General features: G+C 40.8%; 2 protein-coding genes across 20 annotated transcripts in view; one reads left to right on the top strand and one right to left on the bottom strand.

The window, feature by feature from the left end:
- The window catches only part of LOC124181203 (pleckstrin homology domain-containing family G member 5), a 185,482-nt gene that overhangs the window by 100,979 nt on the left and 58,727 nt on the right, over positions 1–25,776 (top strand). The gene's annotated exons all lie outside the window — the stretch shown is intronic.
- On the bottom strand, positions 536–20,275 carry LOC124181208. 7 transcript variants are annotated; one of them, XM_046567540.1, is made up of 4 exons: positions 12,307–12,383; positions 1,444–1,905; positions 894–1,056; positions 536–783 (listed from the first exon to the last, which is right to left on the bottom strand). In XM_046567540.1, exons 1-4 carry the CDS (start codon positions 12,347–12,349, stop codon positions 630–632), a joined length of 822 nt encoding a protein of 273 aa, XP_046423496.1. In that variant the 5' UTR covers positions 12,350–12,383; the 3' UTR covers positions 536–629. The 7 variants fall into 7 exon arrangements, with proteins under 7 accessions (XP_046423496.1, XP_046423493.1, XP_046423494.1 ...); XM_046567537.1 differs by lacking the exon at positions 12,307–12,383 and adding an exon at positions 2,213–2,349 and having other exon boundaries at positions 537–783; XM_046567538.1 differs by lacking the exons at positions 894–1,056; positions 1,444–1,905 and adding exons at positions 10,990–11,152; positions 11,540–12,001 and having other exon boundaries at positions 540–783; positions 12,307–12,440.

Genomic DNA, 25,776 nt, shown 5'->3' with positions numbered 1-25,776 from the left:
GGTATCATGCTGATTTTAATTGACATTCGACTCAACGTGAAATGGAAAATTATCTCTAGAATTCAGAGTCAGCCCCCCCATCCGTTTTATGGCCTCTCAATTTACGGTTCGTTTTACAATGCGGGATATGATGCTTACGTCATAAACTATACCAAGGAATTCGAATGACGAAATTCCGTCAAAGAGACACGTCACGTCGGTTTTAACTCACTGCTTCTCGTCTGGGTCATTCCTGCTTTCTCGGTCGTAACGCGCAGCCTGCTCTTCGTCTCAAAATGATCGAGGGATGTTTCAGGGTAAGATTCATGGCGAATATCGATCGTCAGAAAATAATCGATATTTATCATACATTATCCATTGAGGTCCTATCGTATATATATATTTTCATGTATATATATACATATATATATATATATATATATATGCAGTATGCAGAACACGTGAAGTGATATTTTGATCGATGGGCTTGGAATCTTGTGGAATACTTTATTAAACCGTCTATGTGTATGTAAAGGTATATATATATATTTACATATATATAGTGCATACTGCACTAAATCTACATTGAAAATCTTGCGGAATGGGGAAGGTCCCACCTTCCTCCTACAGCCTTTGCAGTCATCTCATCCTCAGGCCGCAGAGGATGCTTCGGCATTGAGTTTGATTTCACAGCCTCCTGCTTTTTCAGTAGTATCAAATACAGAATTCATCAAATTGGCAGGTTCCGGTTGTGCGCATCCACTCAATCTTTCGGCCGTGCAGATTTTGATTGTCCGCAGAGTCCTGTAGGTCGATTTATGATAATGACCAGTCAATGTTGAGCAAAACTTTCACTGCAGCATATGCTGCTGGAGTATAGTATAACGGCAACAATTTTCTAATCTTTCACTTACCTGCATTCGCGCAGGCTTGGGTGGGATGGTTCGTAAGACCATGGAACACCAGCAATCCGCACGCCGTCGGTGAGGACGGGAATATCGCGGGGCGGCATTTCTACCGAACATTTTCTCCGAGGAAGGTTAGCGATACACTCAAATCCACGAGCCGTGTAAAATGCTTGGACAAAAAAAGACAACGTTATACAAATTTACAACAGGTTAAATAATTCGAAAACGTTGAAACCTGTTGGATTTGCATAATCGCTTTTCGCCTTCTCAATTTTTATATTTAAACCTTTGGTGGCGTACCTTCAAGAATAATTCTGCATTTACGCGAATGAATTTCACGGAGCCGTAGCTTTGGAACCAACCAAGAAGTGATATTTTTCATGTACATTTTTACATTTTTCGGTTTCCAAGACGAAAGTAGAGTCGGTTTATTGCTAGATTAGTACACTCTATAGCGAGCAGTTTAGTTTCATAACTACGTGCATATGTTTGTGAGGGCATTTCAATCTCCACAAAAAAGATCCATGCATACGATATGTGTATTAAATGAACTTACAAATAAGGTTACTTCCGTTGTTCCTGCAGAAGAAATCCCCACCTACAAATATCATGTTGTACGCGATGTTGGCAGACGCGCGTTCCGCTTCGTCCAGACAAGGTCTGACTGAATTTAGAGCTAACTTCGTCTGGTTCAAGACAGTCATATACGTGTCACAAAGTCTCGGTATCTGTTCCTGCGCGTTCCATGATTCTGAGCCGACAAGCAGAACCTGATTTGCAGTGTCGTTGATTAGGGAATCTATCGAATTTTGCAGGCTCAGCAGGCTTTCCTTGGCATCGTCGAATGCCTTTGGTCCACCATTCTTCTTGCACTTGTCGATTACGGCTTGCTTGACGGCCTCACCGAGATCATCCAAACGGTATAAACGAAGGGCTCTCAGCATGTTGATGTACGATTCCACAAGAATCTCTGGATGTAGTGCATTTTTCGGTTTAGTAGCCTCGGAACATAAGATTCCTGTAACAGAGTGGAAGCGTATAGGAACGAAAGCAAAACATAATCTACGAAATGAAAGTGAATCACAGGTGAAGGTGAAACAACAACCAAATATTGGAACAGCTTATTTTACTAGCTAGTAAAAAATCACGAATGTTGATAACTTAAACTTGAATAGTATTCAATAGATTAGATGCTAGAAAACCGTCAGTCACTTGATTCTGAGATGCTCAAAACTATATCGCACAGTTATACGTCGAAGTTAAAGCTAAATTCGATCGAGTTCCAGTCTGCTTGTCTTGCCGTATAGTTTCACAAGTTGGCTTACCAGCAATCAGGTGAACGAATAAAAATGCAACGAAAATCTTCATTGTGACAGCCAGAAGTAAGACTCTCGACTACGCCTCACGAATTCAGTACTGAAACTCACGTCGTTACGAATCTTAATAACCGAGACCAACTTCTTCTATGGTCGAACTGTAGTCAATAACGAACTTTGAATGGAAGAGTAACCAGCTTTTATACATACACGCTAATCGTATAATCCACACAGAGGTCAAGATATCCAAACCTGACGGCTAGCAGTTTCAACGAAGATACAGCTTTGACCTATGCTATTATCAATTTACAGGGCATCGGATTAACAGCCAAGTTAATGTTCGTTTGATCTCCGGCAACATCATCCGATGTGGCCAAAGTTCTTTCTCGTACATTCGAATTAAAACGTTTTCTGTCTTATCGCTACACATAAACTATACGTAAAATATGCAGTCACTGTCGGCGGTGCGTGTTTTACGAAATGTTAAACTCATGGGTTGCGAATCACAGAGACGCACAATCGTGTTACTCCACAACATTTCACGTGAAATGCATGTACTCGTGTTCTTCGATAGAGGTATGAATTGTCATTCTGAGACTTACGATGCTGAGCAGAAACTTGGATGATTGATTTTAAATGCTTTCCTGGGTCAAGTTCTGGATAATGTTTGTGTTCCTCACGGTCGTCAATGTTCGTTTCCGGTTTCATTCATGTGACAAACACCACTGTGTAGCGAAAGGTATTGCAGCGCACTTCGGGCTGACATTTGAGATTTTTTCTGCGATAAATTCATGTATTGATAATTTTTTCATCAGTTCACATCAATGATGAAGTGTCAATGAGATGATCGTCGTATAAAGCTTGGTAAGCTTTTTAAATCTTCACGACTGGAGAATCTTGCTATATAGGAACTCACGGCCTCAGTATTGCCCTTGAATGGTAGCCTTTGCATTGATGTACAATTCGAGTAGAAAATGTATTTTCGGTTTAGTCGATGAAAAGTAGATTACTAACTTTATGCTCTACTTGACCATAGAATTAACTTATTTGACCTCAAAAGCGCGATGAAAGTGGTATGTTTCTCCCTAAGACGGATTTGCGGGAAATATGTATCAAATTCAAAAGTCCCAATATTCAAACAAATATTGCGGCAAAAATTGAGTCGGAAATAAAGCCCCATATTTAACCCAGGAAAAAACTCGACTTTATTTCCTTGTTACATAGTGTATTATTATTTGACAAAATCAGTATCTCGCATATCTCATGGTGGTAATTTTCATTTTCACTTCTAAATCCAATCGTTTTCGAGGGAGTGATGACGAAATTCTGGACTAAGCTTATCTCCTTTATTTTCACTATTCTACGTCTTTGAATCAATTATCAGTCCACGATCTGCAGATTCAAAGTTGCCAGAGTTGACAAATGTTTAAACAGAATTTTGTGATTGACAGTGTACATTGATCATGGAAATTTTTTTGGATCCCCACAAATATCGACGTCACGGTTCAAATTCCAAGAAGCAAGTGAGTCAAGATTGATAAGTCGCGAGGTTAATACACGCGTATCAGTTGGGGGTGATAGCTGGGATGGTGAAGTTTGAGGCTTGAGGGAAAGGGGGGGGGGGGGGGGGGGACGGTTTTGCAGTTTCGAAAACTCGAATTTTTTTTCGGCTTATTTTATTTATAAACATTTCAAGAATATATTTCCAAAATTTCAAGTCGATCCGAGCAAAACTCTTGAAGTTATTGTCTAGTTATTCTCCCGCCCTTCAACACTATAGCTCTGACAGCAGGTATACAGGTTATTTACTTTTATCGTTCTGGTCCATTATTCCGTTTCGAGAATATTTTATTTAGTAAAGACAGGTAAGTAAAGCCATAAAGACATATTTTATTCTTGTATGCATATATTATACACTGTACAATATTTTAAAACGAGAGACGAGCGTCAGTTTGTCGTTGGACGTTCGATCGTGCGCTTGTGATTTTTCTCAACACTACTTTTTCAAAGTCCGTGTTTACTGCCATTTGAAAACTACTTGACCGATTCATTTCAAACATGGTACACATTTTCTACATATAAAATACCTCCCCCCAATGTGTCTTTGAAATTTTTTTCTTCACATCAAGGGGGTTTCCCACCCACGAAATGGCGGGATTTTTCGTGAAAAATAGCAGTTTACACTTTAGATGGCCGCCAAAAATTTTTAAATGATAAAAAACAATAATCGAAGAACGTTGTGGGGAGGATTTGATGATATTTTGACTAAATACTAATGGTTTTTGGTACAGGATAACTTCCGACCGAGACATAGTGAAGACCGCAAATTGTTCTCTTTCTGAGACGTTCTGTGGCAAGTTCTGTCACCGGCTTGTTTTTGAATATTTCCGCATCAAAAAATTACAGAATATTTTTAAAAGTATACTTAATAATGCACTAAAGGTTTGACTAAATTTTGCTCAATCCATACTTTTAAAAAAAATTCACTAAAAAATTGATTTTTTTTCACGCTGAAAACCTTCCCCCCCCCCCCCCCTCCCCCCTTAACGATTTTTCATGAAAGGAGTTATCAAGAGACTATTATTTTGATAACCTTCGCCAAACTTTACGACATCTGTCGTATGATTTTCCGTACAACTTATTCAACACTGACAGAAATATTCTAGGACGCATTTTTCAGTTTTAGCATCCACGCCATCACGTCTCGAGTAAAATATTACCATATTTGTTTGAAATAACTAGAATGTTTGACTTTCTGGATCAACGCGCGTAAGAGTAACTACAGATATACTTTTCAACGAGTGCTGCCTGTCACGTTCATGAAGAAAAAAATGTCAGCGTAGCTGCCGGGAGGAAAAACCCGTCAGAATCGTTCGACTCGCTTCGCGATCGGCGGCGCATTCGACCTTGGACGAAATCGGGGTCGTACTATCGGTGGATTTTGCTGGTCGAGTAAACCCGCGCAGTAATGACGGCCGTCCGTGTATCGAAAGCGAATGAATGATTGCCGTGTCGGAATACGCGGGAAATGAGTGTCGATGAAATTGACGGGAGATTTCGTTGGGGCGAGATTCGCGGGGTCGCCGAATAACTTGGCTGTCGAAAATCGTCCTCTCGCAATCATTGCATTACAGACGTCTCAAATACCAAACTCGCACGGTATGATGTTTGTATTGCACGAAAATAACGGGTGCCGATGGAACTCCAGAAAGTGCTTAGAAGCCAGGTTCTCGTGAGTCGTGTGATGGATCTTCCGGTAGCGTCATCGCGTCACTGAGGTGGCGAAGACACATCTTATGCTCATTTTGCGTTTCCTCTGAATCTGCCATTTCATTTCCGCCAACTATGGTTGGAATTTTCGTACCTACACGCTCACAATCCATCACACGGACACGTACGGGTATTGTATTAGTCATAACAACGATCATGATCGCGGACCGCTGGAGTAGAGAATGATAATTATCAGACTAATTGTTGAGGGGGAACACTTACACGTGAAGGGTTCGAAAATTCCGGCTCAGGAAGAAGTGGGCCAACACTCAGCCACAAATTTAACGCGAGGGATGAACCCGGTGATTCGAACTATCCTAACGTCGGTGAAATCTTTCTCTCCGATAAGGCGGAAAGAAATTAGAAAGCTTTTCCTCTCAATCGCCTTGCGCTCGTGAGTCGCGGTACGAGGATATACATCGTGTGGTTCAGGGTCCTGGATGTGGAGTCCAGGAATGAAACGGCCGGCCTCCCAAGACGTGATGAAATAAATTTATTATTCCGTGAGACTCGCGTTTATTAATATTTCAAAGCTGTCAATCATTGTAACGGATTCGCTGTTCGTCGTATGATCACGAATTCGCACAAATATAAATTACAGTGCATTTTGATGTGAGTTGAAATCATTGAAGGAAACAGGACTGGAACAGAGAAATTATTTAAAAGGATCCTGAATTCGAGTACGGAAAAAAATAAAATAAAATGGGGTTCCCACAGAAAAAAAACTATGCATTTTGATCTCGCAATCGCTTTATGGTTGATAATTTATTTTTTCTTCATGTAGAATATACAACACACAGCGATCATTTTCATCGCAAAACCTTGGTGAATTTTCAATCCCCCGACGACTATGGTATGGTTGATGAATTCCCAAAGCTCAAAATAATCTGTGAAGTTTACAAATGACTATTAATATTCAATTTGTGTTTACCGAAATTAAATCGACTATTTAATTAATTTCTTAGGCGGTTGAAAAGCCTGGCTTCATTCTCTCTCTCTCTCTCTCTCTCTCTCTCTCTCTCTCTCTCTCTCTCTGGAACTGTCAACGTCAACTGTCACGTAAATTTCGCCTCCTCAGTCAAACTCTCTCTGTCACCTTTCAATCAAATTTTCTATTATTCACCTATGGACAAGTTATAGTGAAATCGCCTCCGTTCCCTTCAATACTGTCAGTGTTCAGTTCTAGTGTGCATACATTGCATTTATTACCGACTTTTACAATTTTCAAATTCTAGCTGGTGTACATGTGCAAACGTAGTGTGTCAGTGCGTGGTTGTGTCTGTGCTATTGTGATCTTTGATCTCTAAGGATTAGCACACTCTATTATCGCCATAGCGTATTTGTTTACTTTCTTTCTAACCCGTTCTTCACGTCGTCACGTGTAAATCCGCCTGACTCTCTCCACTCTATACACATCAGCCTTATCATGTCCGACGACAATACCGAGACTTCTGCACAGGCAGCAACAAGATTTTGCAAAGGATGCAAAAAGGATGTCAAAACACCTATCTGTTGCTACAAATGCCTTGGTTATTTCCATCCCAGTTGCGCCCAAGCGACGAAAGTTACAAAGGCTAATGGTAGACCGGCTGCAAGATGCAAGTTTTGCACGGCCCAAGCTGCAGCCACATACTCCACACCGGCTGCTCCCTGCTCCGTCGATACCGCTGGAGCTGTTACTTCTCTGCCTGAGGTCGGCACACCTGCACCGCTTCCAGTTCCTCCCACAGGTTCGCCTTCGCTCGAAACGCTCCTTGCAGCTATTGAAGCCTCTTCGAAGCACTCGTTAGCTATCAATGCGAAACTTGATAAGTTGGTAACCTTGCCTGATAAGGTTGGTGAACTTTCTACTAAAGTGAAAGGTTTAGAGGAAAATTCGCATTCCCGTGCTCGAGAGTTCGCAGAGCTCTTGACTAAAATCGATGGTCTGACCTTGCTGCCAGCTAAATTGGAATCTTTGACATCCAAGTTTGATCAGCTTTCTAAATCCACAACTGAGATGTTCAGCAGCCTTACGGCAAAAGTAGAGGATCTCACAAGCAAAAATGCACTTCTTAGTGCTCGTATCGAAGACCTCGAGGATACTAGTAAATCACAGGCGACCGAGATCACCCGCCTAGTGACATCAAATACTGAGCTACAACTGTGCAACACTAATCTGACGGACAGGCTGGCGTCTCTGGAGCGAAACTCTTTAAATAGCGATTTAATTATCTCTGCAGTTCCCGAGCTAGAAGGCGAGGACCTCTTGGCTACATTTGGCGCCCTTACAACCCAACTCTCTGTCGACGTGCCGCCTACCGATGTTCTGGAGATTGGGCGCATCAAAAGCACATTGAATTCCAATAAACCCCGATTGATTCTCTGCAAACTCAGATCCGTCCAATGTCGAAATCGCCTACTTGCCGCCAAAAGAGCTAAAGGACCCATTTATGCAAATCAGCTTGGCTTGCCGCACGATCAGCTCCGGACTCCTATCTTCATCAACGAGCATCTGCCCCCTACTCTTTCCAAATTTTTAGGAAAGGTGAGAGCCTATGCCAAGGAGAGAGGCTATCGCTTCATCTGGACTCGAAATGGATTGGTATACGTCAAGCGGGATGCGTCCTCTGATCACATCCTGATAAAATCTGAGGCCGATCTTCAACTACTCTCGCATCGCACCTGACTAACGTCGAAGTCATCTGAATCTACCCTCGTTGGATTGGATTGCGGCTCTATCTCTTCTATTCCTGATGCCATTCTCTGAAACTACAGATTACCCATCATCATTTCATATCCCCGTTCATCCCTACTCATTATCGTAATTATAAGTATTTTTTGTTATCTTGTTACATTGCCCTCCATAAATGTCACAAATGTACCTCTCTATTTTCTTTTCCTACTTATGTCTATATAGTATTATATGTATTAAATAGTTTCCTGTTTATGTTTATACTATTGAGATATTCTATTTTATTTTATTTTATTTTATATTTTATTTATATTCTATTTTCTCTGTCTCTGTTCAACTTGCCCATTGGCTCCTACGGGCCACGGCATAAAATTAAAATAAATCTAAATCTAAATCTCTCTCCCTCTCCCTCTCCCTCTCCCTCTCCCTCTCCCTCTCCCTCTCCCTCTCCCTCTCCCTCTCCCTCTCCCCTCTCCCTCTCCCTCTCCCTCTCCTCTCCTCCCTCTCCCTCTCCCTCTCCCTCCCTCTCCTCCCTCTCTCCCTCTCCCTCTCCCTCTCCCTCTCTCTCCCTCCTCTCCCTCTCCCTCTCCCTCTCCCTCTCCCTCTCCCTCTCCCTCTCTCCCTCTCCTCCTCCCTCTCCCTCTCCCTCTCCCTCTCCCTCTCCTCTCCCTCTCCCTCTCCCTCTCCCTCTCCCTCTCCCCTCTCCCTCTCCCTCTCCCTCTCCTCTCTCCCTCTCTCTCTCTCTCTCTCTCTCTCTCTCTCTCTCTCTCTCTCTCTCTCTCTCTCTCTCTCTGTCCATTATTAGTTAGCTATCTATTTACTTTATCTGGTCCGGTGGTCAGTAACATATCCTTTTTATTGTGTTATACTTTTGTTATGTTATACTACTATCACTGGATCTATTGTACAATCCGGTTCTTGTATTCTATGTCTCTACCTATGTATCAAAATTACCTGCATCGATCTTTGAAGTTCCTCCACTGATCGCCTTTTTGTTTGCCTTAAAGCCCAAGCGGGTCATGGCATAATAAACTCGATCCATCTATCTATCTATCTCTCCCCCTTCTACCTTCTATCTCTCAAGTTACCCCGGGAATTTCTTTACTGACCCCTCTATCTGGAATGAGTGACTCACAATCGCCTCCAAGATTGCGGTTTTGAAATCATACTCTGTTAGAAGAGTCTTGTATTTTCGTATTCATATCTTTTCACTTATCATATCTTGTGTCTAGTTTTTTAGACTGAATTCGAAATACTTGCTTTCATGTATTTCCTGGACCTGGACCATATTCAAATGTATGAAACGAAATGTTTCATTCTGTACGTCTCGAATTGTATTCTCACTACCAAGATTCGGTCATCAGAATTTGCAGCTACTCTTTGAAAAGACTTCAACTATTTATATCGAAACTTTTACCAAACACGAATACACACGCTTATGAGAAATGTGTCTCGCTTAGTCGTTTGTTTCACACGATTCATTTCTCCGCTGCATTCCAATTTGCACGCGATGTACGCATACTTGTCTGTACCTACTATGTTTTACACGGTTTCTTTTTTATTTTTTCTCTCTTCCTATATCACGCATCGGTCTGCAAGACAGCGAATATACCTATGTATAGTATATAATATTGACCCTAGGCTTCATCGAGGGTGTAAAATATCGACCTTTTCGTGATTTGCGAGTTTTCGATATTTACCAAGGAATACAAAAAAGGCGGCAAAAGGCGGGTATCAATAGCAAGTCTGCGTGGATCGTCTTACCAGGGTTGAGAACTAGAAGTTGGGCCGTTTAGCCGGCTCAAATTCCGAAGGTGAATCTGCGACTGGACGTGCGGAGAATTCTTTCCAGCTTCGAAAAGCGCAAGATATTCACGTCAGGCGATTCGCATCTGGTGCATTTCATGCAAACTGTAGTCGACGTTGAGGCTTTCACCGATTTTCTTATACATTCTTTTTTCCCGATTTTCATGAAAAATTGTTCGCTGCTTGTGAAATTTTCTTATGTTTAATATCTATTCACTGCATCATGCTGATTTTAATTGACATTCGACTTAACGTGAAGTGGAAAATTAGCTCTAGAATTCAGAGTCAGCCCCCCCATCCGTTTTATGGCCTCTCAATTTACGGATCGTTTTTCAATGAGGGATGTGAACTTTACGTCATAAACTATACCAAGGAATTCAAATGACGAAATTCCGTCAAAGAGACACGTCACGTCGGTTTTGACTCACTGCTTCTCGTCTGGGTTATTCCTGCTTTCTCGGTCGTAACGCGCAGCCTGATCTTTGTCTCAAAATGGTCGAGGGATTTTTCAGGGTAAGATTCATGGCGAATATCGATCGTCAGAAAATAATTGATATTTATCATACATTATCCGTTAAGGTCCTATCGTATATATATATATATTCCTTTACATACACACAGACGGTTTGATAAAGTATTCCACAAGATTCGAAGCCCATCGATCAAACTATCACTTTGCGTGTTCTGCATACTGCACTAAATCTATATTGAAAATCTTGCGAAATGGGGAAGGTCCCACCTTCCTCCCACAGCCTTTGCAGTCATCTCATCCTCAGGCCGCAGAGGATGCTTCGGCATTGAGTATGTTTTCACAGCCTGCTGCTTTTTCAACAGCATCAAATACAGAATTCATCAAATTGGCAGGATCCGGTTGTTCGCATCCACTCAATTTTTCGGCCGTGCAGATTTTCATTGTCCGCAGAGTCCTGTAGGTCGATTTATGATAATGATCAGTCAATTTTGAGCAAAACTTTCACTGCAGCATATGCTGCTGGAGAATAATATAACGGCGACAATTTTCTGATCTTTCACTTACCTGCATTCGTCCAGGCCTGGGTGGGATGATTCGTAAGACCATGGAGCACCAGCCATCCGGACGCCGTCGGTGACGACGGAATTATCACGGGGCGGCATTTGTACCGAACATCTTCTCCGAGGAAGGTTAGCGATACACTCAAATCCACGAGCCGTGTAAAATGCTTGAACAAAAAAAGACAATGTTATACAAATTTACAACAGGTTAAATAATTCGAAAACGTTGAAATCTGGTGGATTTGCATAATCGTTTTTCGCCTTCTCAATTTTTTTATTCAAACCTTTGGTGGCGTACCTTCAAGAATAATTCTGCATCCACGCGAATGAATTTCACGGAGCCGTAGCTTCGGAACCAACCAAGAAGTGATATTTTTCATGCACACTTTTACATTTTTCGGTTTCCAAGACGAAAGTAGAGTCGGTTTATTGCTAGATTAGTACACTCTATAACGAGCACTTTAGTTTTATAACTACGTGCATATGTTTATGAGGGCATTTCGATATCCACAAAAAAGATCCATGCATACGATATGTGTAGTAAATGAACTTACAAATAAGGTTACTTCCGTTGTTCCCACAGAAGAAATCCCCAGCTACAAATCTCATGTTGTACATGATGTTGGCAGCCGCGCGTTCCGCTTCGTCCAGACAAGGTCTGACTGAATTTAGAGCTGGCTTCGTCTGGTTCAAGACAGTCATATACGTGTCACAAAGTCTCGGTATCTGTTCCTGCACGTTCCATGATTCTGAGCCGACAAGCTGAACCTGATTCACAGTGTCGTTGATCACGGAATCTATCGAATTTTGCAGGCCCAGCAGGCTTTCCTTGGCATCGTCGAATGCCTTTGGTCCACCATTCTTCTTGCACTTGTCGATTACGGCTTGCTTGACGGCCTCATCAAAATCATTCAAATGGTATAAACGAAGGGCTCTCAGCATGTCGATGTACGTTTCCACAAGAATCTCTGGATATAGTGCATTTTTTGGTTTGGTAGCCTCGGAACATAAGATTCCTGTAACAGAGTAAAAGCGTATAGGAACGAGAGCAAAACATGGTCTACGAAATGATAGTGAATCACAGGTAAAGGTGAAACAACAACCAAATATTGGAACGGCTTATTTTACTAGCTAGTGAAAAATCACGAATGTTGATAACTTAAACTTTAATAGTATTCAATAGATTAGATGCTAGAACCGTCAGTCACTTGATTCTGAGATGCTCAAAACTATACCGCACAGTTATACGTCGCAGTTAAAGCTAAATTCGATCGAGTTCAAGTCTGCTTGTCTTGCCGTATAGTTTCACAAGTTGGCTTACCAGCAATCAGGTGAACGAATAAAAATGCAACGAAAATCTTCATTGTGACAACCAGAAGTAAGACTTTTGAATACGCCTTACGAATTCAGTACTGAAACTCACGTCGTCACGAATCTTAATAACCGAGATCAACTTCTTCTGTGGCCGAACTGTAGTCAATAACGAACTTTGAATTAAAGAGTAACCAGCTTTTATACATACACGCTAATCGTATAATCCACACAGAGGTCAAGATATCCAAACCTGACGGCTAGCAGTTTCAACGAAGATACAGCCTTGACCTGTGCTATTATCAAAGTACAGGGCATCGGATTAACAGCCAAGTCAATGTTCGTTTGATCTCCGGCAACATCACCCGATGTGGCCAAAGTTCTTTCTCGTACATTCGAATTAAAACGTTTTCTGTCTTATCGCTACACGTCAACTATACGTAAAATATGCAGTTAGTGTCGGCGGTGCGTGTTTTACGAAATGTCAGACTTGTGGATTGCGAATCACAGAGACGCAGAATCGTGTTACTCAACAACATTTCACGTGAAATGCATGTACTCGTGTTCTTCGATAGAGGTATGAATTGTCACTCCGAGACTTACGATGCTGAGCAGAAACTTGGATCATTGATTTTAAATGCTTTCCTGGGTCAAGTTCTGGATAATGTTTGTTTTCCTCACGGTCTTCAATGTTCGTTTCCGCTTTCATTCATGTGACAAACACCACTGCGCAGCGAAAGATATTGCAGCGCACTTCGGGCTGACATTTGAGATTTTCTCTGCGATAAATTCATGAATTGATAATTTTTTTATCAGCTCACATCAATGATGAAGTGTCAATGAGATGATCGTCGTATCAAGCTTGGTAAGCTTTTTAATCCTCCACGACTGGAGAATCCTGCGATATAGGAACTCACGGCCTTAGTATTGTCCTTGAATGGTAGCCTTTGCATTGATGTACAATTCGAGCAGAAAATGTATTTCCGGTTCAGTCGATGAAAAGTAGATTACCAACTTTATGCTCTACTGGACCATAGAATTAACTTATTTGACCTCAAAAGCGCGATGAAAGTGGTATGTTTCTCCCTAAGACGGATTTGCGGGAAATATGTACCGAATTCAAAAGTCCCAATTTTCAAACAAATATTGCGGCAAAAATTGAGTCGGAAATAAAGTCCCTTAATCAACCCAGGAAAAAAACTCGACTTTATTTCCTTGTTACATAGTGTATTATTATTCGACAAAATCAGTATCTCGCGTATCTCATGGTGGTAATTTTTATTTTCACTTCTAAATGCAATCGTTTTCGAGGGAGTGACGACAAAATTCTGGACTGAGCTTATCTCCTTCATTTTCACTATACTACGTCTTTTAATCAATTGTCAGTCCACAATCCGCAGATCCAAAGTTGCCAGAGTTGACAAATATTTCAACACAATTTTGTGATTGACAGTGTACATTGATCATGGAAATTTTTTTGGATCCCCACAAATATCGACGTCACGGTTCAAATTCCAAGAAGCAAGTGAGTCAAGATTGATAAGTCGCGAGGTTAATACACGCGTATCAGTTGGGGGTGATAGCTGGGATTGAGAAGTTTGAGGCTTGAGGGGGGGGGGGGGGGGGGGGTACGGTTTTGCAGTTTCGAAAAAACGAATTTTTTTTTGGCTCATCTCATTTATAAACATTTCAAGAATAGATTTCCAAAATTTCAAGTCAATCTGAGCAAAACTCTTGGTTATTGTCTAGTTATTCTCCCGCCCTTCAACACTATAGCTCTGACAGCAGGTATACAGGTTATTTACTTTTATCGTTCTGGTTCATTATTCCGTTTCGAGAATATTTTATTCAGTAAAGACAGGTAAGTAAAGCCATAAAGACATATTTTATTCTTGTATGTATATATTATACACTATACAATATTTGAAAACGAGAGACGAGCTTCAGTTTGTCGTTGGACGTTCGATCGTGCGCTTGTGATTTTCTCTAAAAACTACTTTTCCAAAGTCCGTGTTCACTGCCATTTGAAAACTACTTGACCGATTCATTTCAAACATGGTACACATTTTCTACATATAAAATACCCCCCACCAACGTGTAGTTGAAATTTTTTTTTTCACATTAAGGGGGTTTCCCACCCACGAAATGGCGGGATTTTTCGTGAAAAATAGCAGTTTACACTTTAGATGGCCGCCAAAAATTTTTGAATGATATAAAACAATAATCAAAGAACGTTGGGGGGAAGATTTGATGATATTTTGACTAAATTCTAATGGTTTTTGATATAGGATAACTTCCGACCGAGACATAGTGAAGACCGCAAATTGTTCTTTTTCTGAGACGTTCTGGGGCAAGTTCCGTCAGCGGCTTGTTTTTGAATATTTCCGCATGAAAAAATTACAGAATATTTTTGAAAGTATACCTAATAATGCGCAAAAGGTTTGACTAAATTTTGCTCAATCCAAACTTTTAAAAAAAAATCACAAGAAAATTGGTTTTTTTTACGCAGAAAACCTTACCCCCCGCCTTAACGATCTTTCATAAGAGGAATTATCAAGAGACCATTTTTTTGATAACCTTCGCCAAACTTTACGATATCTGTCGTATAATTTTCCGTACAACTTATTCAACATTGACAGAAATATTCTAGGACGCATTTTTCATTTTTAGCATTCACGTCATCACGTCTCGAGTAAAATATTACCATATTTGTTTGAAATAACTAAAATGTTTGACTTTCTGGAACAACGCGCGTAAGAGTAACTACAGATATACTTTTCAACGAGTGCTGCCTGTCACGTCAATGGAGAAAAAAATGTCAGCGTAGCTGCCGGGAGGAAAAACCCGTCAGAATCGTTCGACTCGCTTCGCGATCGGCGGCGCATTCGACCTTGGACGAAATCGGGGTCGTACTATCGGTGGATTTTGCTGGTCGAGTAAACCCGCGCAGTAATGACGGCCGTCCGTGTATCGAAAGCGAATGAATGATTGCCGTGTCGGAATACGCGGGAGATGAGTGTCGATGAAATTGACGGGAGATTTCGTTGGGGCGAGATTCGCGGGGTCGCCGAATAACCCGGCTGTCGAAAATCGTCCTCTCGCAATCATTGCATTACAGACGTCTCAAATACCAAACTCGCACGGCATGATGTTTGTATTGCACGAAAATAACGGGTGCCGATGGAACTCCAGAAAGTGCTTAGAAGCCAGGTTCTCGTGAGTCGTGTGATGGATCTTCTGGTAGCGTCATCGCGTCACTGAGGTGGCGAAGACACATCTTATGCTCATTTTGCGTTTCCTCTGAATCTGCCATTCCATTTCCGCCAACTTTGGTTGGAATTTCCGTACCTACACGCTCACAATCCATCACACGGACACGTACGGGTATTGTATTAGTCATAACAACGATCATGATCGCGGACCGCTGGAGTAGAGAATGATAATTATCAGACTAATTGTTGAGGGGGAACATTTACACGTGAAGGGTTCAAAAATTCCGGCTCAGGAAGAAGTGGGCCAACACTCAGCCACGAATTCAACGCGAGGGATGAACCCGGTGATTCGAACTACCGTAACGTCGGTGAAATCTTTCTCTCCGATAAGGCGGAAAGAAATTAGTATGCTTTTCCACTTAATCGCCTTGCGCTCGGGAGTCGCGGTACGAGGATATCCATCGTGTGATTCAGGGTCCTGGATGTGGAGTCTGTGGAATGAAACGGCCGGCCTCCCAAGACGTGATAGAATAAATTTATTCATCCGTGAGACTCGCGTTTATTAATATTTCAAAGCTGTCAATCATTGTAACGGATTCGCTGTTCGTCGTATGATCGCGAATTCGCACAAATATAATTTACAGTGCATTTGGATGTGAGTTGAAATAATTGTAGGAAACAGGACTGGAACAGAGAAATTATTTAAAAGGATCCTGAATTCGAGTACGGAAAAAAAAGAAATAAAATGGGGTACCCACAGAAAAAAAACTATGCATTTTGATCTCGCAATCGCTTTATGGTTGATAATTTATTTTTTCTTCATGTAGAATATGCAACACACTACGATCATTTTCATCGCAAAACCTTGGTGAATTTTCAATCCCCCGACGACTATGGTATGGTTAATGAATTCCCAAAGCTCAAAATCATCTGTGAAGTTTACAAATGACCATTAATATTCAATTTGTGTTTACCGAAATTGAATCGACTATTTAATTAATTTCTTAGGCGGTTGAAAAGCCTGGCTTCATTCTCTCTCTCTCTCTCACTCTCTCTCTCTCTCTCTCTCTCTCTATCTATTATTAGTTAGCTATCTATTTACTTTATCTGGTCCGGTGGTCAGTAACATATCCTTTTTGTTGTGTTATAATTTTGTTATGTTATACTACTATCACTGGATCTATTGTACAATCCGGTTCTCGTATTCTATGTCTCTACCTATGTATCAGAATTACCTGCATCGATCTTTGAAGTTCCTCCACTGATCGCCTTTTTGTTTGCCTTAAAGCCCAAGCGGGTCATGGCATAATAAACTCGATCCATCTATCTATCCATCTCTCCCCCTTGATGATACTCGCTCGGCCGCCGAATATTTTCTACCTTCTTTCTCTCAAGTTACCCTGGGAATTTCTTTACCGACCCCCTGATCCGGAATGAGCGACTCACAATCGCCTCCAAGATTGCGGTTTTGAAATTATACTCTGTTAGAAGAGTCTAGTATTTTCGTATTCATATCTTTTCACTTATCATATCTTGTCTCTAGTTTTTTGGACTGAATTCGAAATACTTGCTTTCATGTGGGGAACATATTCAGATGTATTAAATGTAATGTTTCATTCTCTGCGTCTCGAATCGTATTCTCACTACCAAGATTCGGTCATCAGAATTTGAAGCTACTCTTTGAAAAGACTACAACTATTTATATCGAAACTTTTACCAAACACGAATACACACGCTTATAAGAAATGTGTCTCGTTTGGTCGTTTGTTTCACACGATTCATTTCTCCGGCTGCATTCCAATTTGCACGCGATGTACGCATACTTGTCTGTACCTACTATGTTTTACACGGTTTCTTTTTTATTTTTTCTCTCTTCCTATATCACGCATCGGTCTGCAAGACAGCGAATATACCTATGTATAGTATATAATATTGACCCGAGGCTTCATCGAGGGTGTAAAAAATCGACCTTTTCGTGATTTGCGAGTTTTCGATATTTGCCAAGGAATACAAAAAAGGCGGCAAAAGACGGGTATCAATATCAAGTCTGCGTGAATATTCTTACCAGGGTTAAGAACTAGAAGTTGGGCCGTTCAGCCGGCTCAGATTCCGAAGGTGAATCTGCGACTGGACGTGCGGCGAATTCTTTCCAGCTTCGAAAAGCGCAAGATATTCACGTCAGGCGATTCGCATCTGGTGCATTTCATGCAAACTGTAGTCGACGTTGAGGCTTTCAGCGATTTTCTCACAGATACTTTTTCCTCGATTTTCATAATAAATTGTTCGCTGCTTGAAAAATTTTCTTATGTTTAATACCTATTCACTGTATCATGCTGATTTTAATTGACATTCGACTCAACGTGAAATGGAAAATTAGCTCCAGCATTCAGAGTCAGCCCCATCCGTTTTATGGCCTCTTAATTTACGGATCGTTTTACAATGCGGGATATGATCCTTACATCATAAACTATACCAAGGAATTCGAATGACCAAATTCCGTCGAAGAGACACGTCACGTCGGTTTTAACTCACTGCTTCTCGTCTGGGTTATTCCTGCTTTCTCGGTCGTAACGCGCATCCTGCTCTTCGTCTCAAAATGATTAAGGGATTTTTTAGGGTAAGATTCATGGCGAATATCGATCGTCAGAAAATAATTGATATTTATCATACATTATCCGTTGAGGTCCTATCGTCCTATCCTATATATATATATATATATATATAGGATATTCTTATATTATTCAATATAAATTGTGGTTTACACACAGCCTATACATATACTTAAGTTAAAAATCCGATGTATTAAATAGTGTGTAAATGTAAAAAATGCAAAAAAATTCTATATATATATATATATATATATAGGATAGGACGATAGGACTTCAACGGATATATATATATATATATATATATATATATACCTTTACATCCACATAGACGGTTTGATAAAGTATTCCACAAGATTCTAAGCCCATCGATCAAAATATCACTTCACGTGTTCTGCATACTGCACTAAATCTACATTGAAAATCTTGCGAAATGGAAAAGATCCCACCTTCCTCCTACAACCTTTGCAGTCATCTCATCTTCAGGCCGCAGAGGATGCTTCGGCATTGAGTATGTTTTCACAGCCTGCTGCTTTTTCGATAGTATCATATACAGAATTCATCAAATTGGCATGTTCCGGTTGTTCGCATCCACTCAATTTTTCGGCCGTGCAGATTTTGATTGTCCGAATACTCCTGTTGGTCGATTTATGATAATGATAAGTCAATTTTGAGCAAAACTTTCACTGCAGCATATGCTGCTGGAGTATAGTATAACGGCAACAATTTTCTGATATTTCACTTACCTGCATTCGTTCAGGCTTGGTTGGGATGTTTCGTAAGACCATGGAGCACCAGCAATCCGGACGCCGTCGGTGACGACGGAATTATCACGGGGCGGCATTTGTACCGAACAGTTTCTCTGAGGATGGTTAGTGATACACTCAAATCCACGAGCCGTGTAAAATGCTTGGACAAAAAAAGGCAACGTTATACAAATTTACAACAGGTTAAATTCGAAAACGTTGAAACCTGGTGGATCTGCATGAACGTTTTTGGCCTTCTCAATTTTTATATCTAAACCTTTGGTGGCGTACCTTCAAGAATAATTCTGCATCCACGCGAATGAATTTCACGGAGCCGTAGCTTCGGAACCAACCACGAAGTGGTATTTTTCGTGCACATTTTAACATTTTTCGGTTTCCAAGACGAAAGTAGAGTCGGTTTATTGCTAGATTAGTACACTCTATAACGAGCACTTTAGTTTTATAACTACGTGCATATGTTTATGAGGGCATTTCGATATCCACAAAAAAGATCCATGCATACGATATGTGTAGTAAATAAACTTACAAATGAGGTTACTTCCGTTGTTCCCGCAGAAGAAATCCCCACCTACAAATCTTATGTTGTACATGCGGTTGGCAGCCGCGCGTTCCGCTTCGTCCAGACAAGGTCTGACTGAATTTAGAGCTAACTTCGTCTGGTTCAAGACAGTCATATACGTGTCACAAAGTCTCGGTATCTGTTCCTGCCCGTTCCATGATTCTAAGCCGACAAGCCGAACCTGATTCACAGTGTCGTTGATCAGGGAATCTATCGAATTTTGCAGGCTCAGCAGGCTTTCCTTGGCATCGTCGAATGCCTTTGGTCCACCATTCTTCTTGCACTTGTCGATTACGGCTTGCTTGACGGCCTCACCGAAATGATCCAAACGGTAAAAACGGAGGGCGCTCAGCATGTTGATGTACGATTCCACAAGAATCTCTGGATGTAGTTCATTTTCTGGTTTAGTAGCCTCGGAACATAAGATTCCTGTAACAGAGTGGAAGCGTATAGGAACGAAAGCAAAACATGGTCTACGAAATGAAAGTGAATCACAGGTGAAGGTCAAACAACAACCAAATATTGAAACGGCTTATTTTACGAGCTACTGAAAAATCACGAAGTGTTGACAGCTTAAACTTGAATAGTATTCAACCAATTAGATGCTAGAACCGTCAGTCACATGATTCTGAGATGCTCAAAACTATATCGCACAGTTATACGTCGAAGTTAAAGCTAAATTCGATCGAGTTCAAGTCTGCTTGTCTTGCCGTATAGTTTCACAAGTTGGCTCACCAGCAATCAGGTGAACGAATAAAAATGCAACGAAAATCTTCATCGTGACAACCAGAAGTAAGACTTTTGAATACGCCTTACGAATTCAGTACTGAAACTCACGTCGTCACGAATCTTAATAACCGAGATCAACTTCTTCTGTGGCCGAACTGTAGTCAATAACGAACTTTGAATGGAAGAGTAACCAGCTTTTATACATACACGCTAATCGTATAATCCACACAGAGGTCAAGATATCCAAACCTGACGGCTAGCAGTTTCAACGAAGATACAGCCTTGACCTGTGCTATTATCAAAGTACAGGGCATTGGGTTAATAGCCAAGTTAATGTTCGGCTGATCTCCGGCAACATCATCCGATGTGGCCAAAGTTCTTTCTCGTACATTCGAATTAAAACGTTTTCTGTCTTATCGCTACACATAAACTATACGTAAAATATGCAGTCAGTATCGGCGGTGCGTGTTTTACGAAATGTTAATCTCATGGGTTGCGAATCACAGAGACGCAGAATCGTGTTACTCCACAACATTTCACGTGAAATGCATGTACTCCTGTTCTTCGATAGAGGTATGAATTGTCACTCTGAGACTTACGATGCTCAGCAGAAACTTGGATGATTGATTTTAAATGCTTTCCTCGGTCAAGTTCTGGATAATGTTTGTTTTCCTCACGGTCTTCAATGTTCGTTTCCGGTTTCATTCATGTGACAAACACCACTGCGCAGCGAAAGGTATTGCAGCGCACTTCGGGCTGACATTTGAGATTTTCTCTGCAATAAATTCATGTTTTGATAATTTCTTCTCCAGTTCATATCAATGATGAAGTGTCAATGAGATGATCGTCGTATAAAGCTTGGTAAGCTTTTTAATCCTCCACGACTGGAGAATCCTGCGATATAGGAACTCACGGCCTTAGTATTGTCCTTGAATGGTAGCCTTTGCATTGATGTACAATTCGAGCAGAAAATGTATTTCCGGTTCAGTCGATGAAAAGTAGATTACCAACTTTATGCTCTACTGGACCATAGAATTAACTTATTTGACCTCAAAAGCGCGATGAAAGTGGTATGTTTCTCCCTAAGACGGATTTGCGGGAAATATGTACCGAATTCAAAAGTCCCAATTTTCAAACAAATATTGCGGCAAAAATTGAGTCGGAAATAAAGTCCCATAATCAACCCAGGAAAAAAACTCTACTTCATTTCCTTGTTACATAGTGTATTATTATTCAACAAAATCAGTATCTCGTATATCTCATGGTGGTAATTTTCATTTTCACTTCTAAATGCAATTGTTTTCGAGGGAGTGACGACAAAATTCTGGACTGAGCTTATCTCCTTCATTTTCACTATTCTACGTCTTTTAATCAATTGTCAGTCCACAATCTGCAGATCCAAAGTTGCCAGAGTTGACAAATGTTTGAACAGAATTTTGTGATTGACAGTGTACATTGATCATGGAAATTTTTTTGGATCACCACAAATATCGACGTCACGGTTCAAATTCCAAGAAGGAAGTAAGTCAAGATTGATAAGTAGCGAGGTTAATACCCGCGTATCAGTTGGGGGGTGATAGCTGGGATGGCGAAGTTTGAGACTTGAGGGGGGGGGGGCACGGTTTTGCAGTTTCGAAAAATCGAATTTTTTTTTGGCTTATCTTATTTATAAACATTTCAAGAATATATTCCCAAAATATCAAGTCGATCTGAGCAAAACTCTTGAAGTTATTGTCTAGTTATTCTCCCGCCCTTCAACACTTTAGCTCTGACAGCAATACAGGTTATTTACTCCTATCGTTCTGGTCCATTATTCCGTTTCGAGAATATGTTATTCAGTAAAGACAGGTAAGTAAAGCCATGAAGACATATTTTATTCTCTTCTGTGCACACTATACACTGTACAATATTTGAAAACGAGAGACGAGCGTCAGTTTGTCGTTGGACTTTCGATCGTGCGCTTGTGATTTTCTCTCAAAACTACTTTTCCAAAGTCCGTGTTCACTGCCATTCGAAAACTACTTGACCGATTCATTTCAAACATGGTACACATTTTCTACATATAAATTACCTCCCCCCAATGTGTAGTTGAAATTTTTTTTTTCACATTAAGGGGGTTTCCCACCCACGAAATGGCGGGATTTTTCGTGAAAAATAGCAGTTTACACTTTAGATGGCCGCCAAAAATTTTTGAATGAAAAAAAAAATGATCAAAGAACGTTGGCGGGAGGATTTGATGATACTTTGACTAAATTCCAATGGTTTTTGGTATCAGATAACTTCCAACCGAGGCATAGTGAAGACCGCAAATTGTTTTTTTTCTGAGACGTTCTGGGGCAAGCTCTGTCACCGGCTTGTTTTTGAATATTTCCGCATGAAAAAATTACAGAATATTTTTAAAAGTATACCTAATAATGCGCAAAAGGTTTGACTAAATTTTGCTCAATCCATACTTTTAAAAAAAATTCACAAAAAAATTGGTTTTTTTTTTACGCTGAAAACCTTACCCCCCCCCCCCCCCCCCCCTTCCCGCCTTAACAATCTTTCATGAGAGGAATTATCAAGAGACCGTTTCTCTGATAACCTTCTGCAAACTTTACGACATCTGTCGTATGATTTTCCGTACAACTTATTCAACATTGACAGAAATATTCTAGGACGCATTTTTCAGTTTTAGCATTCACGCTATCACGTCTCGAGTGAAATATTACCATATTTGTTTGAAATAACTAAAATGTTTGACTTTCTGGAACAACGCGCGTAAGAGTTGCTACAGATATACTTTTCAACGAGTGCTGCCTGTCACGTTAATGGAGAAAAAAATGTCAGCGTAGCTGCCGGGAGAAAAAACCCGTCAGAATCGTTCGACTCGCTTCGCGATCGGCGGCGCATTTGACCTTGGACGAAATCGGGGTCGTACTATCGGTGGATTTTGCTGGTCGGGAGATTTCGTTGGGGCGAGATTCGCGGGGTCGCCGAATAACCCGGCTGTCGAAAATCGTCCTCTCGCAATCATTGCATTACAGACGTCTGAAATACCAAACTCGCACGGTATGATGTTTGTACTGCATGAAAATGACGGGTGCCGATGGAACTCCAGAAAGTGCTTAGAAGCCAGGTTCTCGTGAGTCGTGTGATGGATCTTCTGGTAGCGTCATCGCGTCACTGAGGTGGCGAAGACACATTCTTATGCTTATCTTGCGTTTCCTCTGAATCTGCTATTCCATTTCCGCCAACAATGGTTGGAATTTTTGTACCTACGCGCTCACAATCTATCACACGGACACGTACGGGTATTGTATTAGTCATAACAACGATCATGATCGCAGACCGCTGGAGTAGAGAATGATAACTATCAGACTAATTGTTGAGGGGGAACATTTACACGTGAAGGGTTCAAAAATTCCGGCTCAGGAAGAAGTGGGCCAACACTCAGCCACGAATTTAACGCGAGGGATGAACCCGGTGATTCGAACTACCGTAACGTCGGTGAAATCTTTCTCTCCGATAAGGCGGAAAGAAATTAGAATGCTTTTCCTCTCAATCGCCTTGCGCTCGTGAGTCGCGGTACGAGTATATTCATGGTGTGATTCAAGGTCCTGGATGTGGAGTCTGTGGAATGAAACGGCCAGCCTTCCAAGACGTGATAAAATAAATTTATTCATCCGTGGAACTCGCGTTTATTGATATTTCAAAGCAATGATTGTAACGGATTCGCTGTTCGTCGTATGATTGCGAATTCGCACAAATATAATTCACAGTGTATTTTGATGTGAGTTGAAATTATTGTAGGAAACAAGACTGGAACAGAGAAATTATTTTAAAGGATCCTGAATTCGAGTACGGAAAAAAAAGAAATAAAATGGGGTTCCCACAGAAAAAAACTATGCATTTTGATCTCGCAATCGCTTTATGGTTGATAATTTATTTTTTCTTCATGTAGAATATACAACACACTGCGATCATTTTCATTGCAAAACCTTGGTGAATTTTCAATCCCCCGACGACTATGGTATGGTTGATGAATTCCCAACGCTCGTAATAATCTGTAAAGATCACAAATGTCTATTCATATTCAATTTGTGTTTACCAAATCGACTATTTAATTGATTTTTCAGGCGGTTAAAAAGCCTGGTTTATATTTGTTTCAAGTTATTCATCAAATTTGACCGAAGCGATAACAGATTGACGAACGAGTCAGCCGACAGTGGAATAAGCTTCATACTTAAGCAAAACTTGTTGCCGGCCTTGACAACGCATCGCTGAAATAAAAATAAAAGTAATTGAAAAATCGTGTCAAGTTTCGTATAACGCTGCAGTTTCATTCCGAGTACTAACGCGGCGAGTGGAGAATTAAATCACAAATCTGACCGCTCTGATCTGAACACCGATATTCCGTGTATTCGCATCCATATTTGGCGCAACGGCCCGCGGATTATAGTTGAAAACACATTCGGGCAGCCGCGACATATCGACGCGCGAGTCTTGTCGCGGGTTAATTCGGTCGGATTCTCTGGCTGACGCGACTCACGGCGGAATTCGCACAACAGCGGATGCGTTACGAGCACTTGATTTTACCTCGAAACCGGATTTGCCGACGCATCTGTAGAGCAGAGGACAGTCCGAGTTATTTGTCGGCTTTCTGTATATCCTCCCCTGTCTCTCTCTCTCTGTCTCTCTCTTAATCTTTCCAATTGTTGACTATGGTCTCATCCTTATGTAGAGTATGTCCGGTAACCTGAGCTGCAAGTTACAAAGAGCACAAAATGCATGTGTGAGGTTTTTTTATAATATACCCAGAGACCGGCATATTACGCCGACTTATATCAAAGTACGGTGGCTTCAAATAGAAGAAAGAAAGTTGTTAGGCACCGTATTGCTAATATCAAGTGTAATGAAGCATTCTACGCTGTAATGAATTTTAGTTTATTAGTTATAAGTCAAATATAAAAGAAAAGGAAATAAATAGACAATTACGAGAAATAGTTAGTGACGATCAAAGAGAAAATTATGCACTCATTTGGGTCATTTTGGTTTAAGAAGTCCATCATAATTTAATAGTACAGAATACCCAATTTATAGTCCCTGCACGTCGCAACCCAACAAACTTGGTTTGATAGTTTAAAAAATATGAGTGGACAGGTGCATAAGTTAAAAGATATCAGAGACAATAGTCGAGTGAGAATAAAACAAAATAGTAACACAAAAGCGGACGGTAAAAGTGTATGTTGATAAAATCGAGCGGAACAATTATTCAAAGAATTTGAAGGGACAGTGTTGATGTGTCGTATTTATAATTTTAGAATGGTGTGACTTTCTTTATTGTTTCAGTTCGTCGTTATTTATTGAATTTGTTACCTGATCAGGATTTGAGTTAATTTCACACACTTTATGATTTCCTGACACCTCCATACACAACTCTCTCCTTCTAAAGTCGTAGGCCTACTACTTTGCCGATCTGCTGTTCCGTTGATCCGCTAATCCGTCCGAACTCCGGTTCTCACTTTCGTCTATCAAAATATATACATCGTCACAACGCCTAAATATTTGTACGAAAACCTCAAATATGTTAAGACAGTTCACGATAGGGACTCTAGGCAAAGCAAG

Source organism: Neodiprion fabricii, chromosome 4 (assembly GCF_021155785.1).
Source record: "Neodiprion fabricii isolate iyNeoFabr1 chromosome 4, iyNeoFabr1.1, whole genome shotgun sequence".
NCBI classification, from domain to species: Eukaryota; Metazoa; Arthropoda; class Insecta; order Hymenoptera; family Diprionidae; genus Neodiprion; species Neodiprion fabricii.
This window is presented reverse-complemented; position numbering and strand designations above follow the sequence as displayed.